A 15393-nucleotide genomic window follows, 5' to 3' on the forward strand; every position below is an offset into this window, starting at 1 on the left:
GCTCCGACGCCAAAACCATCTCCGTAGTATTTCTAGATGATTGGATAATAGACATTATGGTCATATTTGTTTTATATAGATATATATATTGAAAATATTTGAAAGGTAATTATCTTAAAGTATTTACAGTACCTGACAGAAGTCATAGCCGAGATCCTCACAAACGGGAATTCTTGGATTTGGCCCTTGGTTATGAGTTCAGTAGAGATCGTTTAATGAAGAGGGGTGCTTAGATGGATCATTTTGAAATTTGGTAGAAAGGTGAAAGTTGGAGGTAACCTTAATTAGGTTGGCGAGTGCTAGTATCTGGGTAGGTTATAATGGTGCAGCACGCGGAAAAATAGGAGAAGAGTAAGTTTGGGAAGTGGAGATATTGTTGAGTTTTGAAAATCTTGAGGATTTTTTATTTTTTATTTTTATTTTTTTTGATGTGCTCGTATCTTTGTTTTCAGATGGATTAATTGAAATCACAGTTTTTATATCCTTCATCTCATAGTTTTTTCCGTTCTTTGCTGATCGCTGGTGCCATATTTATTCCGCCCTTTAATATAGAAATGACTTACAAGCGTCCTCTGAAGGCTCAAGTTAACAATGAACTTTCTATGATTTTTAAACCCTCATATTAAAATAGGAAATTAACATCTTACTTTTTGTGACCAAACCTCGAAAAGAGATTTTATTGCACTACTTCACGCAAGTGCATCAAGACAACTTAGTGTAACTACTCGATGATATTGCTCTTGATTACTTTACTCGCAATATTGTAAGATTATATCATCATTGCTCCTAGAAACTAACCAAAATATCGCGCAGCTCATCTAACTTCTCAGTATTTATACAACGTAGAGCAAATATACCCCGATACAATTTTCCACATACTGTATCAGAAAACCCATCACGGCCAAGATTCATGTTGAATTTCCTCAGTCTAAACAGCCAAATTACTAGTAACGCAGTGTTGAAAAATCATGAGACTCACTTGAGCCTTCTAGAATTATATAAAATGTTGAAAACATTATAACCTTACCATGAAAGTTTTACCGAAATTCTAGATAAAAAAAAGGATATAAATTGCTCACTTGTATTATAATGTCACATGTAAGAGGGAGAACAAACCTCGTGTATTGGCAAGAAATAAGCAGAATTTGATTGCTCTAGCGATTATTACTTGCAAAGTAATGCTAGAATAGAGAAATAGAAACGGCAAGCCAATTTTGGTAGATGTGAAGTTATATATCTATACACACACGGTTTTGATAATTAGAGGTTTTGGTGTTGCATGTAACCTACTGTGAACGTTTGATGTGGATGGAGAGTTGATAAAGAGGGAACTTGAGAGAAGATGTATAGTTTCTCCAAGTGGTTCCCATTTGTGTTTTTGAAGCAATCTTTCGATAACAACGAGGTTCTGAGCGGTAGGTTTTGGATATTTCTTCCCTTATACTTTATACTTTCATAATCATGACAAGTCGTCGCTTGACTAGCTAGAAACAAACAAAATCCCCGCATGACTCAGCAACCCCACACTATTCCTCCTACATATCCCAAATCCCCAACGTAACCCTCTCAAATCCCCGCCTGCACCCATACACAACCCTCCACCACCAAAAAATCATGACCTCAACCCACTTCACCGAGCCCACAACTTCCTACTGGCAAGAAATCCTACCCTCTAACCACATCCCCAAAGAACCCCCCTATCAATACAACTACTCCGCCCATCTCCCCGACTCACGATACCTCCTCCTCCCCATCCGCCGCATAACCTCTCAACCCCACCAAGCCGTCGCCTCCCTCCTCATAAACCAAGCATCTATCGACGTCGTCGACGAACTCTCTTCATTCCTCTCCGAAAAAGTAGCACCATTTAATCCCGATGTAATAATCGGTCTTCCAACACTAGGACTAACACTTGCGCCTATTGTAGCGAGGAAATTAGGTTTGAGTATGTTATTTTGTTATATATTATAATATATAATTTCATATTATTTCCATGATGCGATAATTCCGTACATGTATTACCTAATAGAAAAGAAAAGAAAATAATTGACGAGTTCAACACAACAGAAAGATATATACCCCTCGGTTATTCCCGCAAATTCTGGTACGACGACGCACTTTCCGCTGCAGTATCCTCTATCACGTCTCCGGAACTGGGTCTCAAAAATACATATCTAGATCCGCATCTTTTACCTCTACTAATAGGGAAGAAATGCGTGATAATTGATGATGCGGTTAGTTCAGGGACGACGCTAAAGACGACGTGGGATTTGTTGGAGAGGATTGGGTGTGAGATTGTGGGGTGTGGGGTGGTAATGAGACAGGGTGAGAAGTGGATGGAGAAGATTGGGTGGGAGAGAGTTGGCAAATTGGTGCATGTGCTTGAGAGTCCGCTTTTGGAAGCTGTTGAGGAGGGATGGGTTTTGAGGTCTTGATGGGGGTGGTTGGGAGTCACCTGACTACGAGGCGTATTATGCTTGATATGGTTCTCGACTTTGGTTGTTGTACTAGTTGGTTTGTTTTTGCGTTACCAGAATTTTAGACTCATGGTGAGAGTTTAAAGATTTTTTTGAGCAGTAGAAGTATCACTCGATTGCTTTTGACACTTTGGCTCAATCAACCACACACTTTGTGCATTAGCCAAACATTCAAAGTTTCAAGAAACTATGTGAGATTTATATTGCGTATTGATAAATTAGTTATTATCATTGTACCTATTAATCTTCTGTCTTATATACAAAATATATATCCAACGTCATAATGAACGTGATGATGATAGAATCCCTCTCCAAATACAATCATCCCATTCGTAAATAATTCAATCCTAGCAACCAAATCCTAACCATACTTAAATAAAAACAAAACATTAAAATGAATCTCATATCTCATTCATTTCATCCATCTCCTTAAGAAATTTCCAAATTTTCCCTATGAACAAAATTTAACAAGTAGTAATAAAAAGACCAATGGGAGAAGGATTATAATCCTCAAACCACGACAAATTAGTATTAATTCCACCGGTACTCATCTCAAAACTAATAGCCTCTCCAGCCGGACAATCAAAAGTATCAACCACAGTCCAAGAACCCGGTGTTGAAATCTTGCTACCGAAATCCCTTTCGGTATTTCCAATAGAGTTATAGGTGGAGTTAAGAGTAACAGTAGTGCTTAATTGTTTGAAATTAATAGCTCCGGATCCGGAGAAGGTGTAAGAGGAGGTTTCGAGCATGTCTTGGGTTGGGAAGAGGAAGACTAGAGAACATTTCTTTGATGCGTATGATGTGGGTATGTCGAAGTTGAAGAGGGAGGAGATGGTGCTGTTTACTACTCCGAAGTAGGAAGTGCCGTAGGCTGTACTTGGGGATTTGGATGATACTGGGATGATTAGGTTGGGGGATGAATAGGTGCCATCTAGGTTTGTAGGGCAGGATGTGGAGGATGGAGTGGTTGAAGTGGCCTTGGATGGGATTGAAGAAACGACTGAGCTAGCCTTAAGTGTAGAGACAGCAGTTATAGTCTGTACCTGGGTGATGGTAACTGTAGAAGGAGCTGCAGATTGGACTTGAGTGACGGTGACCGTTGAAGGAGCAACAGTCTGCTTTTGTGTCTGGGTGATGTAGACAGTTTGAGCTGGAGCAGTCTTTTCCTGGGTCCGAGTCTCGTGAACAGTTTGTCCAGGGGCATTTGAAGTAACATAGATGGTTTGAGCAGATGGAGTCTGAGTGACAACAACAGTCTGGGCGGGGGTAGTCTCTTTCAAAGTCTTGGTCTCGTAGATAGTCTGACCAGGTGCGGTTGCCACAGCAGAGGTTGTAACATAGATAGTCTGAGCTGGGGATGAGACAGTAACAGTTGAAGGGGCACATGTCTGCTGTTGAGTTGTGGTAGCAGTAATAATGGAAGGTTTATATGTCTGCTGCTGAGTTGTGGTAGCAGTAGTAACGGAAGGTTTAGATGATGGGGTAGATGTGCTTATTTGTGCTGCTGAAGATGATGAAGCCCGGGCAAAGCATCCACTAGCAGTCAATTCAACCTTGACGCACTTAGTCTGGCTAGCAATAGGAGTTGTATAGATGTTGTAATCGGAATCAGAGGATGGGCATGCATAGAATACGGACGATCCAGAGTGAGAGTATGTACCGTTTGCACCGATAGCAAAACCGTTCGTGGCGGTCATACCAGTATCACATTGGTATTGGTTAGCCTCGGATGTTAGATAACATGGTCGGCCTTTCGAATCAGTGGCTGCACCGTTGCTGATTGTGAAGGTTGCGGTTGGGTGGCCACCGAGGATACGAAGTTGACCATCGTCCAACTGACCGACAATACCAGACGCTCCTCCTGATGCGGTGAGAGTGAATGAGCAATTGTCTCGGCGAATGGAGGCAGCTGAAGCGCTAACTGCAAAAGCGAGGGACACTGGTGCTGAGTACTTCATGATTAACGAATGTAAGTTATTGTATCGTAAAGGTAGAGATGTTGTGAGAAGGAAAAGATCGAGAACAAGGGCCACGTAAATACTTCCTCATTGGATTCTTTTCCATCTTCCAAATTTCTATGACGCAGGCTTGGCTTGACCTGACCTTGTTTGCCTACCATGTTTACAAAAAATTTGCTCACCAGATGAGTCGATTAAACACGATCGAATATCGATTTCTTAGAAATTCCCGTATTCTCTATGAGCTAAAGTGCTGATCAATGCCCAGCATATCTAGTGTCATTCTCATGGAAAAGAGTTTCCAACAAAGTGCAATAGTTTTATTTAGTTGGACATGATCTGCAAAATCATCATCGTAGCGTCGAATATACCCCGCACGACGCACCACACGGTTGGCACTCCATAGTACGGATGAACTACTTTTAATTGAACAAAGTTTCCTTAGACAATCCATAAATGATCCATAAATAAGTATGGACCAAAGGACAAAATGCGGACAGCGGCACAAGATCTTCAGGAACGTAGTACGTAAATCAACTAAACATGCATTAGCTGGATTTTTTTCAAGTGGGCCCATGACGAAACCATGCTTCCGGTAACCGTGTGTTGCAAAAGGACAAGCCTTACAGCTAAATGTATAGAATATGGGATTATCATCCACATCTATACATTGGTGATTGTTTAAAGCCAGTATTCCCCATACTGTGGTACAGCCTTGTGCACAAAATCACCAACCCACAAGTCAATTCAAATCGTCTTTCTATAGGTATGGAAAGAAACAGTATATCTGCAATTAAAGATCTTGAATGAAATGTTAAGTTTAACAAGCGGAGAGATAATGCTAAAGAATAGTAACCATGTCATCATCGAAAGTCTGCACTGGCGAACTAACGATGGAACCGAAGAATATCTAGTCACCCGTGTTGACGTAAATCTAAACATCCATTGCCTCGAGAAATCATATCAGATAGAAGAATTCTAGTTTTATACAATACCATTTGTAATGTCTAGAACGTCTGGACTGCCTTAGTACTCTAGTTTGCCTTTAAACTTCCTAGTGAGCAGGATTTGTAGAATATTTCCACGTGACACTATGTAATCGTCTGATGTTAATTCTACACGAATGTATCGGCAAAAACATCTGGATTTCCTCTACTAGCAGAAACAAACTTCTTCCAATTATCCCATGACTAGTGTATCTCGTATATCTTCGGCATGATATTGCCGACGCCAAAGATGATGTATGCAATGGACTTGGTAAAATATGACGCCAGTGCGAATCAAGCCTTACCATACTCTGCTTTGGACGGATGTAATACTGCGACCTAAATTGCAAATGCTTGGGAAAGAATCATCATGCATAGCCCTTTTGCCCAAGCTAGGTAATCCAGGGAAATTATTATGTTGTTGTGTTGATGGAAAGTTGTCGCAGTTTCGAGCAGTGATTGCAAGGCGAGCGAAACAAATTCTGCACATCATAAAAACGTAACAACGAACACAATATACCGAATTCCTTCTCAAAAAGCTATTAAGATAGTGAAAAAATCTATCCCTTAATGTCATAAAAGAAGAAAAATATCAAAGTGAAAAGACCCTCCCTCTCAAACACATCTCGTAGACATTTCCTATACTTTTTCGCGGAATTCGAAAATTGTCTACCATCGTAACCACATACGCGTCTTCAAACGCCATAATTATTTTGTGGATTCTTTTAGATCAAAAAGAGCTTTGGACAGTACCAAAGGTAGAGGAAGGGAGAGATTGAAAGAGAAAGAGCTTCTTTTTTGTACTTCGTTGGTGAGGTGCGTTGATTTTCTCCTAGGTTCAGAATTGTCAATTTTGAGAACTGGATGATATTGCGGAATGGCGCTTATGTAATCTCACATTCGGCCGCTAGGATATTTTAGCGTAGGGAAGATACCCGAAACCCCGGCGCAAATCCGGGGATGGCTGTAAGCAAAATACCCGAGCCGGCCATGGCAAAATTATATGTATTGGATTGCGCCCTCACAAAATTAGCAACTGAGCAATGAAATATACAAAAGTGATATTTGACGTTCTCATTTCCCATATTCCCCACCAATAAACAACTTCAATTCAAGTTCATAAATACCTCCATAACATATTTACCTGCCATCAAGATAACCTCAACCTTACCTTACCAAAGGAATATTAATTCTTAGGGACATCTCCCCCATGCCCAGGCATCGAATCAAAACATCTTCCAAAAACATTCGTAGGATCATAACTCTGCTTCAACTCTACCAATCTCTCATAATTATCACCAAAGAGTGTTTTCGCTGGTGTTTCATTCATACCTGCAAGGCGAAAGAAAGATTATTAGGCTAGATTAGGAGCTACAATGGAAAAATAGCAAGCTAAGACATACGGGGAGGGAAATCGACCTTCATAATTAGCATACTCGCCGACTCCTTCCCCAGCACCACGAGTTTTCAATAGTTGATTTCTGGCTTTCCGTGCCATATTTCTCGTCCACTCTCTACATACTGTATCGTGTTCTGGATCTGTCCATGCAGTTACGAAAACTACATTCCCATAGGGTCCGTGATTCGCGAATGAAGTGGCATTTTGTGGTACGGACATGATTTTATGAGGACTGATGAATTCATAGAGAATCAGAGTTTTTTGTGCATCCGGTGTGCTTTGAATGAAAGATACGTAATCGTTGAACATGCTTTCCACGAATGGAATGTCCACGGGTGTGGTGAATGTAGAGTCTTTCATCGTTCTTCTTGCTCCGTCGGGAACATTTGTATTGTGGAAGGTGTTGACCTCAGGGTAGGGAATCATAGCGGTAGTGTTTAGTAAGGGATCGAGTTTGAGAATTGGTTCAAATAATGCCTTTGCAGATTGTTCTGGGCCATTGTAGAAAACAACTGTCATGATGCATGATGGGAGATCTAGCTGGGGCGTAGCAAATCCTACCATTGTTGTGGCTTCTCCTTTGGATACATCGATGACATGATTTGCGCATTCGAGAATTGAGCTTAATTTATCGGGAGGGAACGCGAGCATGCTAGCCCATACTAAATTTTCTTGCTTGTGTGCGCGGAAAACAAACTCTGTTACTACCCCGGATGCTGCTCCGGCCCTACGGACAGCCCAGAACAGCTCAGGGTACTGTCTTTCAGACACCGTAATAATCTCCCCACTGGCAAGAACCATTTGAACGGAAAGGAGGTTGTCGACCACCGTTCCATATGCGCCGCTCAAGTACCCATACCCCCCTCCTAAAGTCAAGCCCCCCATTCCCGTCAGATTGACAGTTCCACCTACAGTAGCCAGTCCATGCCCTGCAGCTGCTTTGTCAACATCTTCCAATAAAGCCCCTCCTTGTACGGTGACTGTCATGGCTTCTGGGATCGACTGTGACGCCTCTCATTCGGGACAGATTCATAGAAATCCCTCCATCAGTTGATGATGATCCACTAGTGGAATGAGAACCGCCTGCGATGGCTAACTCAAACCCAAACTTGGTGGCACAAAGAATTGTCTTCGATACTTCTGATGATGTTGAAGGAAAAACTACGAGACCCTGTGGTGCAGTTTGGTTAATTGAAGAATTTATATTGTGGTTAGGTATGGTATGGTAGACGTACAGCTCGCTTTTCAGCGGTCACTGCCCATCGTTTGATGCTCTCTTCATATCTTTTGTCGCCAATGCTGATTACAGCAGAACCGGGCGTTAGAGACTCGGTGAGGTCGTGAACGAAATGCATTTTTATATAGAGTGCTTTTCCGGGTGTGATGGAAAGTTGAAGTTAGGAATAATTAAAGTTTCCAACATGTACCAACTCTCTTTATCATTCCCCATTTTATTTTCTCCTTTGTACCAGGACTATCTCAGTGAAGGAATATAAGGCTTGGCATCCTCACTGAAATAATGACCATGTCTCTCAATTCGGAAAATTAATGGGTTTGATTTGGGGATACCTTGCATTTTTTCAAACACATTTTCGAATTCTTTCTTTCATCCATCTTAGAGGCTGCTCTTGGCTTCGAAAGCACCAATGCCTGTTGAGTGGCTCAGGGATTCGTACTGTTGGTTTTAACTACCACAGTTTGGGGTAAGCAAAAATCATAAAACGATGATCCGTGATTGGACGCCTTTGGCTGGTGATATGCTCAATGCCGAAGGGCTGAAAGATTTGATTCAGAACGTAGACTTTAAACTGAATTCAACCTTGAATTCATACCTACATGACTACCCAAGAGTATTAGCGAGGATTTCGTCAACCAATAAACAAGGCGGGTCGCTATTTGAAGCCCAACAGCTCTTATTCATTTTGAGATTTGGGCAGCGTTTTCCAAAGCCATGGCCAGCATTGTCTGAGACTTACCGATGATAGAATAATTGGCCCAGTTGATGTCACTGGATTTGTCTTTCGGCCTCAAACCTACCATTACTGGTTGCCAAATGAGCGCAAGGGAGGAAGAGAGATCCATTCATTTGGGAAGGGACCTATCATCGTTACAAGAAATGGGAAAAAGTATTTGCCATTTGCGATGATGAACACATTAAGACTCATAAAGACCTAGTCTGAATCTCTTCTTCGAGCCTCATTCATAATTTACCTCACCTCTAGCTAGCATACGTTACTGAAATCCAGTTGAGTTCTCATGGCGAACTATTTTCTTGAGAATTTCCTCATTGCCGCAGACTGTCCATTAATGAGTTATCAAGGGAATTAATAATATGGAGGAAACTTTGAAGATCTCACTAGTACCTAGATAAATTCCCATTTTGCAAGGTTTTGCAATAGAAGTTCTTGAAACAAATTGAATGTAAAGGTACACCAAGCAAAACGAATGGTATCAATGGCAGGAGATTAAGGGCCCCGTTTCGAGTGGTAGATTATCTGAAGTTTTGCTCACCATACAACAAGCAAAAGAAATGAGAGACTGCGGAGAAGGAAGTGAAATCTGCTTGTCTTAGCTGTTCGATAGGCTGCGAGCAATTTAGTAGCTTCCAAGTTCATACTTCGGCATCGATGAGCTCTCAAGCTACAGAAGATGTCATCATCATTGCCGGTGCAAAAGATATATAGCGGATGAGCCATGCAAGTTTGCTGTGGTGAAAACAAGAAATGCTTTCCTCATCGCAATACAGTGGTCTTGGAGTATTATTCTAGCTGCCGATGTAGAGCAAAACACCAATGATTCTTCACTATCATTCGAGACTTGGCCATACAACGACAAGGCGTAGTCGGAATACCCCATCAATTCTTTAGCATTAAATTCGAGATCCATTTTACCAGTCTGAAGTATCCAATTGATTTTCGGCAGTACAAGTTTCTGGAACATGTCGAGATCTTCCAACACCTCGATAGGCTATTAATTGCGATTGGTGAATGGAAATTCTTGAAGGCGAAAGAGATGAATTTAATGTCTCCAACTTTCTTCTGTAGTGTTGCGAAAAGGCTGGAAGAAAATAGAAGTGCAGGGGAATATTGAAATTGGAAGAGAAAGCAGGTGTAAGTCATACAAGCTGGCTTGGCAGCAAACAAAAGATCCATTATTAGTATCGGTTTGTGTGCGGGTGTTTACTTTGCATGTGACTAATAGACATTGGATAGATAGTGACATAAAACGAAATCTTATACAGAAAATATGTGACTTACATGACTCACTACCTACCTACTTGTTGTAGTCTTAAGGTTATGTAATCTACCTATCTCCGCATCTGAAATTCCCCGATCTGCAGCACTAGGCCTTTTAGGCAACCTCCACCTCCACCACCCGTACACATAACCTTGCAACATTCAAATATTTCCTTCCCAATGTCATTACAACCTTTCTATTCATTATCTCTATCCAGATCAACCAGATCAATATATTCAAAATCAACCAAGCAGAACAAAATTATTGATTATTCTTTTAAAACAGAAGATCCGTCACAATGACTTTCGATTATAAGTCCAGCGACGTCTTTGGTCTGGACTTTAAGCAACATGACACACGAAACATTCGCCATATTTTGAAGCATTATGGAGAATTACCGGAAAACCAAGGTGATCGACTTGCTTTGTTTCTTCGATTACAGTCTTTGGAGAAGAACCTTCTTGAAGACGATTGCGAAAAAATAAAGAACTGGTTGGCAAATGGTGGTGGCCTTCCACCACGACGACCTGTAAATCCCGTGATCGCAGATGAGGAAGAGTCCGAGAAAGAACTGGAGCAAGGGGGTGAGGAGAGTAAAGTGGAAGAAGAAGATGCAAATGATGAGGAGGAAAAAGATGAGGAAGATTCTGATGAATCCTCAAGTTTTGAGCCCTTAAATTCCGCGACGACCTCCGGTCATGAATTTCAAATAGAAGATTTGGCCTCTGATAATATACAATATGACCACTTCGACTTGATGCCTTCCCACCCCGAAAACCCTGAACGCGCAAATCACATCTTCGACACGAAACCTGAATCGACTCCTGAGCCTGAAACAACAGAAGGCTATTACCTGAGTAAGGAAAGCGACGAGGAGAGCAGTAAGAAGGAGAGTGATGGAGACAAGAACGATAGGGATACTGAAATGGAGACTGTCGAGGCTGCAGGATCTGCTAGAGGCGGAAAGATTGTTGAGGCTAAAAAGACTTTCAAGGTTACAGTAGAATCGGGCAATGATCACGATGCGAATACTGGATATTATGCTCGTAAAAATGCAGCTAAACGAGTCGAGCATCCACCTTTCCGGGAGGTGGAATGTGCCATTTGTGCAGAGACAGTTCTAAAATCGGAGACCTGGTATTCTATCACGGATACCTGCGAACATCCAAATGAGGACCGTACATGTAAGGCATGTCTCAACGCATCCATCTCTACAGCTGTAGAGTATGGATTTTTAAATGGCATCAAGTGTCCTCTCTGTCCCGCTGTCCTCACTTTTAGAGATATTTCGCAAAAAGCATCTATAGATGTACTTGAACGGTTAGTGGCTTCCTTTAGTTCTTTACATTCATTGCTAATTTTTGAATAGTTATTCATACTTGAGAGAGAAAGCTTCGAGACCGGATACATTCACTATGTGCTTAGCTCCCAATTGCGGCGGAGGTCAAATTCACGAAGGACCAGAGCCATTAATGATTTGTAATCATTGTAGATTCAAGACCTGCGTCAAACACAAGTTACCGTGGCATGAAGGACAATCTTGTGATGAATTCGATATTGATGACTCACAAATTGAGCGTTTGGAGCAAGAAGAGGCTACAGCAAAGCTTTTGGCGAAAGATTCGAGAATTTGCCCCAAATGCCAAGAGTGTGTTGTTAGAAGCGAAGGTTGTGATCATATGCAATGTGTGTATAAATGTATCTCTTCTTACAAGTTCAATATTGACGACTATTTCCTAGGTCGCTGCGGAAAATCCTGGTGCTATCTTTGCGGTGTCAACTGGGAGAATATCATTAGACTTGGCCGGACGGCCCATGGTAGAAATTGTCCTAACCACCCCGACTCATTCAAACTCAGTCGAAACCAGATCTCAGCACGCGAAACCAACCTCACACGACTGGTACATGGTGGGCCCGTCAACGAACGTCTAAGTAAAGCCAAATACGCGAGGCAGAAACAAATGAGAGATGAACTGAGACCTTTGGCATTAGCTGCTGCTGAGCAGAGAATGAAAGATGAAGCATTGGCAAAAGAAAAATCACTGTAAGCATTACTCAAACTTTCACCAGCTATGTGATTGCAAATTTTTATGGCAGCTATGTTTCTTTGACATCATAACTGTTTTTATATCTAAATTACTGACCTAAAATTTAGGTCATCTGCACCATCAAAGAAAAGGGTAAAATTGGTTGCTCCTTGGGAGGAACACTAGACTTCATAAAATGGGATATAGATTCGAGTACTGGCGTTAGAACACAGGATTCTTTCTAACAAGGTTAGATCAATATACAACCAGTTCTTACGATAGTTGATCTAGCGAAGGCGTTTTCATACATTTTCCCTTGCATAGGATGGCATACAGGACACATATATGGGAATTTTTGAGATATCTGTATAAAGTTTCTCACTAGGATATTTTACAGATTACTGTTACGTCGGACTCCACAAGCCCATTACCACGTGATTCAATCACGTGACAGAACCTACATAATATGCACGAAAAATAAAGGTCCAACATATTCTTAGGTCCAGGACGAACAAACAATCCAAAACTAATACCATGGCTACCTCAAGCCCCCCAAGTCTCTCTAAAACCCTCTCCGATAAGGCAAGCAACCTTCTCAACAAAGTTACCGATGCCCAAACCATCTACAATCCAGTTACCCAGCTCCTAAACACCTACCTAAGCTCAGAGGAAGTCCTTGCTTTCCCAGCAAGATCACGAAAACTCTTCACCACTTTTTATCTTGAATTTAAAACAATTACAAAACAACATTTCGATACCTTTATTACAAATCATCATCCCCTCAAAAAAGCTATCATTCCTTTTATTACTTTTTCTTCTTCCTCTTCCCTGTCACGATTCACCATTAGGATTGATGGTGTTACGATGGTAGCAAACTGATTAATTAGGAGAGCTTAGGCCTTGTGCAAACACGATCAGATTTCATCGAATTAGTATGTGATCTTGGTCACCTGAAGATCGTATGCGCACGCACCATCAGAAATCACGTGATAAGGAGCCCGAGGAGCTTCGTGCTCAACTTAGTTATCAATTAGTTTACCTACATTCTACTTGATCTAGTAACGACTTCACTTCCAAGTGAATACCAGTGATAAAGCCTTAACCCATAAATACCAACCGACGAACCTTAGGCAGCCGCTGCCTTTAGTACAGTATCGTTACATTCCCCTTCAATCACCATATATACAAATACACCCCCTATACCCACAAAATCCAAACCTATATATACCAAAAAAATATTCATTCAAAATATCTTTTTTACAAATAAAACATTTATTAATAATCATTTATTTATATATATTAACGTGGTTTATCAGTGGGTCGGACATATCAGTGGGTCGGACACTTTTTCCTCGATTTATCACTTTAAAACTATATTATTCAATAACAATTGGATGAATCGATTGAAACTATTAAGAATCTAATAAACTAGCATCTATTGTATTATTTTGACAGGTTCTTGAATTATGACCAGTCTTTCCACACTTACTACAGCATCGACTAGTAGATGATTCCCTATTAGAATTTCCCCCATTTTGACGCTCGTCGCGTTGAATCTGATTATCAACCTCTTGTTGTGATAATATATCTTCAGCTTCTTGTCCAGTAAGTACTCCTCCATTACGTAGTTGAATTTTTTTAGCGCGTCGACGTTTACTTAATGCTTCATTTGCTCTTCGAAGCATACGATTCTCAGCACTCAAAAGTGTAACTTCATATGCCAATCTCTCTGTACCTTTAGCTAAAGCTTGCACAGTCTCAAATATAGGTGTAGGAGAGCTTGATTGATGACGAGCTATTCGAGCTTTTACTAGAGTTGATTGTAAAAGAGCCTCAGTTGGATTGTGAGGGGTTTGAGAGATCCAGAAATTGGTAAGTTCCAAGGAGGTAGATGGAGGGGTAGAAGTACGAATCCTAACATCTAGTTTTGAGAGTATAGATTGAGGATCAAATGGTATTAGACCTGCTCCTCGAAAACCAGCTTTTATATTCTGAATAGTAATCGATTGTTGATATGCAGCTTTGAAAGCGATAAAGAATTCAACCTTAGAAATATGATTGATATGAGCCTTGATAAATCCTTCAATTTGACAACTATATGAACGTTTGAGTACGCTAAAACATCCAATATCAAGTGGTTGAGTTAAGTGACTTGAATGCGATGGTAACTTTATGCATATAATATCGTTTGACTTGCAATATGACTGGAAAGGTATCGATTCGTGACTTTCATGCCCATCCAATACTAGCATTCGATATTTGCCCTTTCTCCGTTGACTAGTATGCTTATCGAAATGCTTTAACCATTCTAAACCTGTCTCATTATTCGTCCATCCATTAGAAGTAGGTTTAATAGCCCAATCTGTAGGAAAATCACTCTCTGTATACCAATTAGAAAGGTGATATTGTCCTTGCACCACTAAAAATGGTGGTATAGTTTCACCCTCTCCATTACCACATATAATCGCTGTAGCCCACTCTCGATTGCCTGGTTGTATTGCCTTGCTTCTGCCACTTCATTCAGCACTAGTTACAACCATTCCGGGGCATATTATACCCATCATAAAGCCTGTTTCGTCGAAGTTGTAGAAATCGAAATCCTGAATCCCATATTTCGCCCGCATATTCGATACCAATCGAAACCATTCTTCAATAAGCTCTGGATCTTCGCAAAGAGCTCTTTGAAAGTCATAGACACGATTAAAACGCGTCTTTAATTCTGAACGTCGTTTTACAAAGCGATGAGCCCAGAGCTTTCCAACCTTCTTCGCACCCCGTGTTTCGAGCATATAATTCGCCATATCTTCCACACTATTTAATTTAGGGGCAAATCCTCTATCATCCATATCAATAATATATTGAATAAGCACCTCCTCTTCTAATTCAGTCAAATTATGACTTTTTGGTCGACTTTCAGCTATATTACTACAACCTTGAATTCTGTCGAATAATATAGATCGAGGCACACTATAGTAATTAGCAGCCTTTCGAATCGTCAATCTTTTGTTCAATTCGATAGCCTCAATGGCCAGGACTATTCGTGCTTCTTTTGAATGAATTTCCATTAATAACTATTGAATAAACGCGTATTGAAGTGAGAGAGTAAAGGATATTGAAAAAGTGTCCGACCCACTGATATGTCCGACCCACTGATAAACCACGTTAATCAAATCTATTCAATCTATAAAATAAGATCATTTGTTGTTACGAGGTTTGCCGTCTAGATCACGTGGAAGTGCTCTAGGCTCTCGAGGTGGTTTATAACTAGGCGTCAAGCAGGGACTTAAAGTAATGACAATAATGCAA

At 40.8% G+C, this 15393-nt stretch overlaps 7 protein-coding genes across 7 annotated transcripts; 3 read left to right on the forward strand and 4 right to left on the reverse strand.

Annotated features, from left to right (window-relative positions):
* Nucleotides 1-198: 198 nt before the first annotated feature.
* On the reverse strand, nucleotides 199-912 carry SS1G_00482 (predicted protein; the record flags this gene model as incomplete). The annotated part of the gene is made up of 3 exons (XM_001598344.1): nucleotides 199-306; nucleotides 564-596; nucleotides 880-912. 3 exons carry the CDS (start codon nucleotides 910-912, stop codon nucleotides 199-201), a joined length of 174 nt encoding a protein of 57 aa, XP_001598394.1.
* A 702-nt stretch (nucleotides 913-1614) lies between these two features.
* SS1G_00483 (hypothetical protein) lies at nucleotides 1615-2435 on the forward strand (the record flags this gene model as incomplete). Its single annotated transcript, XM_001598345.1, has 2 exons — nucleotides 1615-1945; nucleotides 2068-2435. The coding sequence occupies 2 exons, from the start codon at nucleotides 1615-1617 to the stop codon at nucleotides 2433-2435; spliced, it is 699 nt and encodes a 232-aa protein (XP_001598395.1).
* Nucleotides 2436-2941: 506 nt separating this feature from the next.
* On the reverse strand, nucleotides 2942-4599 carry SS1G_00484 (hypothetical protein; the record flags this gene model as incomplete). The annotated part of the gene is made up of 2 exons (XM_001598346.1): nucleotides 2942-4432; nucleotides 4522-4599. The coding sequence occupies 2 exons, from the start codon at nucleotides 4597-4599 to the stop codon at nucleotides 2942-2944; spliced, it is 1569 nt and encodes a 522-aa protein (XP_001598396.1).
* A 2147-nt stretch (nucleotides 4600-6746) lies between these two features.
* Nucleotides 6747-8178, reverse strand: SS1G_00485 (hypothetical protein; the record flags this gene model as incomplete). The annotated part of the gene is made up of 4 exons (XM_001598347.1): nucleotides 6747-6756; nucleotides 6828-7752; nucleotides 7921-7984; nucleotides 8059-8178. The coding sequence occupies 4 exons, from the start codon at nucleotides 8176-8178 to the stop codon at nucleotides 6747-6749; spliced, it is 1119 nt and encodes a 372-aa protein (XP_001598397.1).
* Nucleotides 8179-8469: 291 nt separating this feature from the next.
* On the forward strand, nucleotides 8470-8998 carry SS1G_00486 (predicted protein; the record flags this gene model as incomplete). Its single annotated transcript, XM_001598348.1, has 2 exons — nucleotides 8470-8500; nucleotides 8823-8998. The coding sequence occupies 2 exons, from the start codon at nucleotides 8470-8472 to the stop codon at nucleotides 8996-8998; spliced, it is 207 nt and encodes a 68-aa protein (XP_001598398.1).
* Nucleotides 8999-9481: 483 nt separating this feature from the next.
* SS1G_00487 (predicted protein) lies at nucleotides 9482-9709 on the reverse strand (the record flags this gene model as incomplete). The annotated part of the gene is made up of 1 exon (XM_001598349.1): nucleotides 9482-9709. The coding sequence occupies one exon, from the start codon at nucleotides 9707-9709 to the stop codon at nucleotides 9482-9484; it is 228 nt and encodes a 75-aa protein (XP_001598399.1).
* Nucleotides 9710-10358: 649 nt separating this feature from the next.
* Nucleotides 10359-12273, forward strand: SS1G_00488 (hypothetical protein; the record flags this gene model as incomplete). The annotated part of the gene is made up of 3 exons (XM_001598350.1): nucleotides 10359-11380; nucleotides 11430-12104; nucleotides 12216-12273. The coding sequence occupies 3 exons, from the start codon at nucleotides 10359-10361 to the stop codon at nucleotides 12271-12273; spliced, it is 1755 nt and encodes a 584-aa protein (XP_001598400.1).
* Nucleotides 12274-15393: the final 3120 nt, after the last annotated feature.

This window comes from Sclerotinia sclerotiorum, genomic scaffold (assembly GCF_000146945.2).
Source record: "Sclerotinia sclerotiorum 1980 UF-70 scaffold_1 genomic scaffold, whole genome shotgun sequence".
Lineage (NCBI taxonomy): Eukaryota > Fungi > Ascomycota > Leotiomycetes > Helotiales > Sclerotiniaceae > Sclerotinia > Sclerotinia sclerotiorum.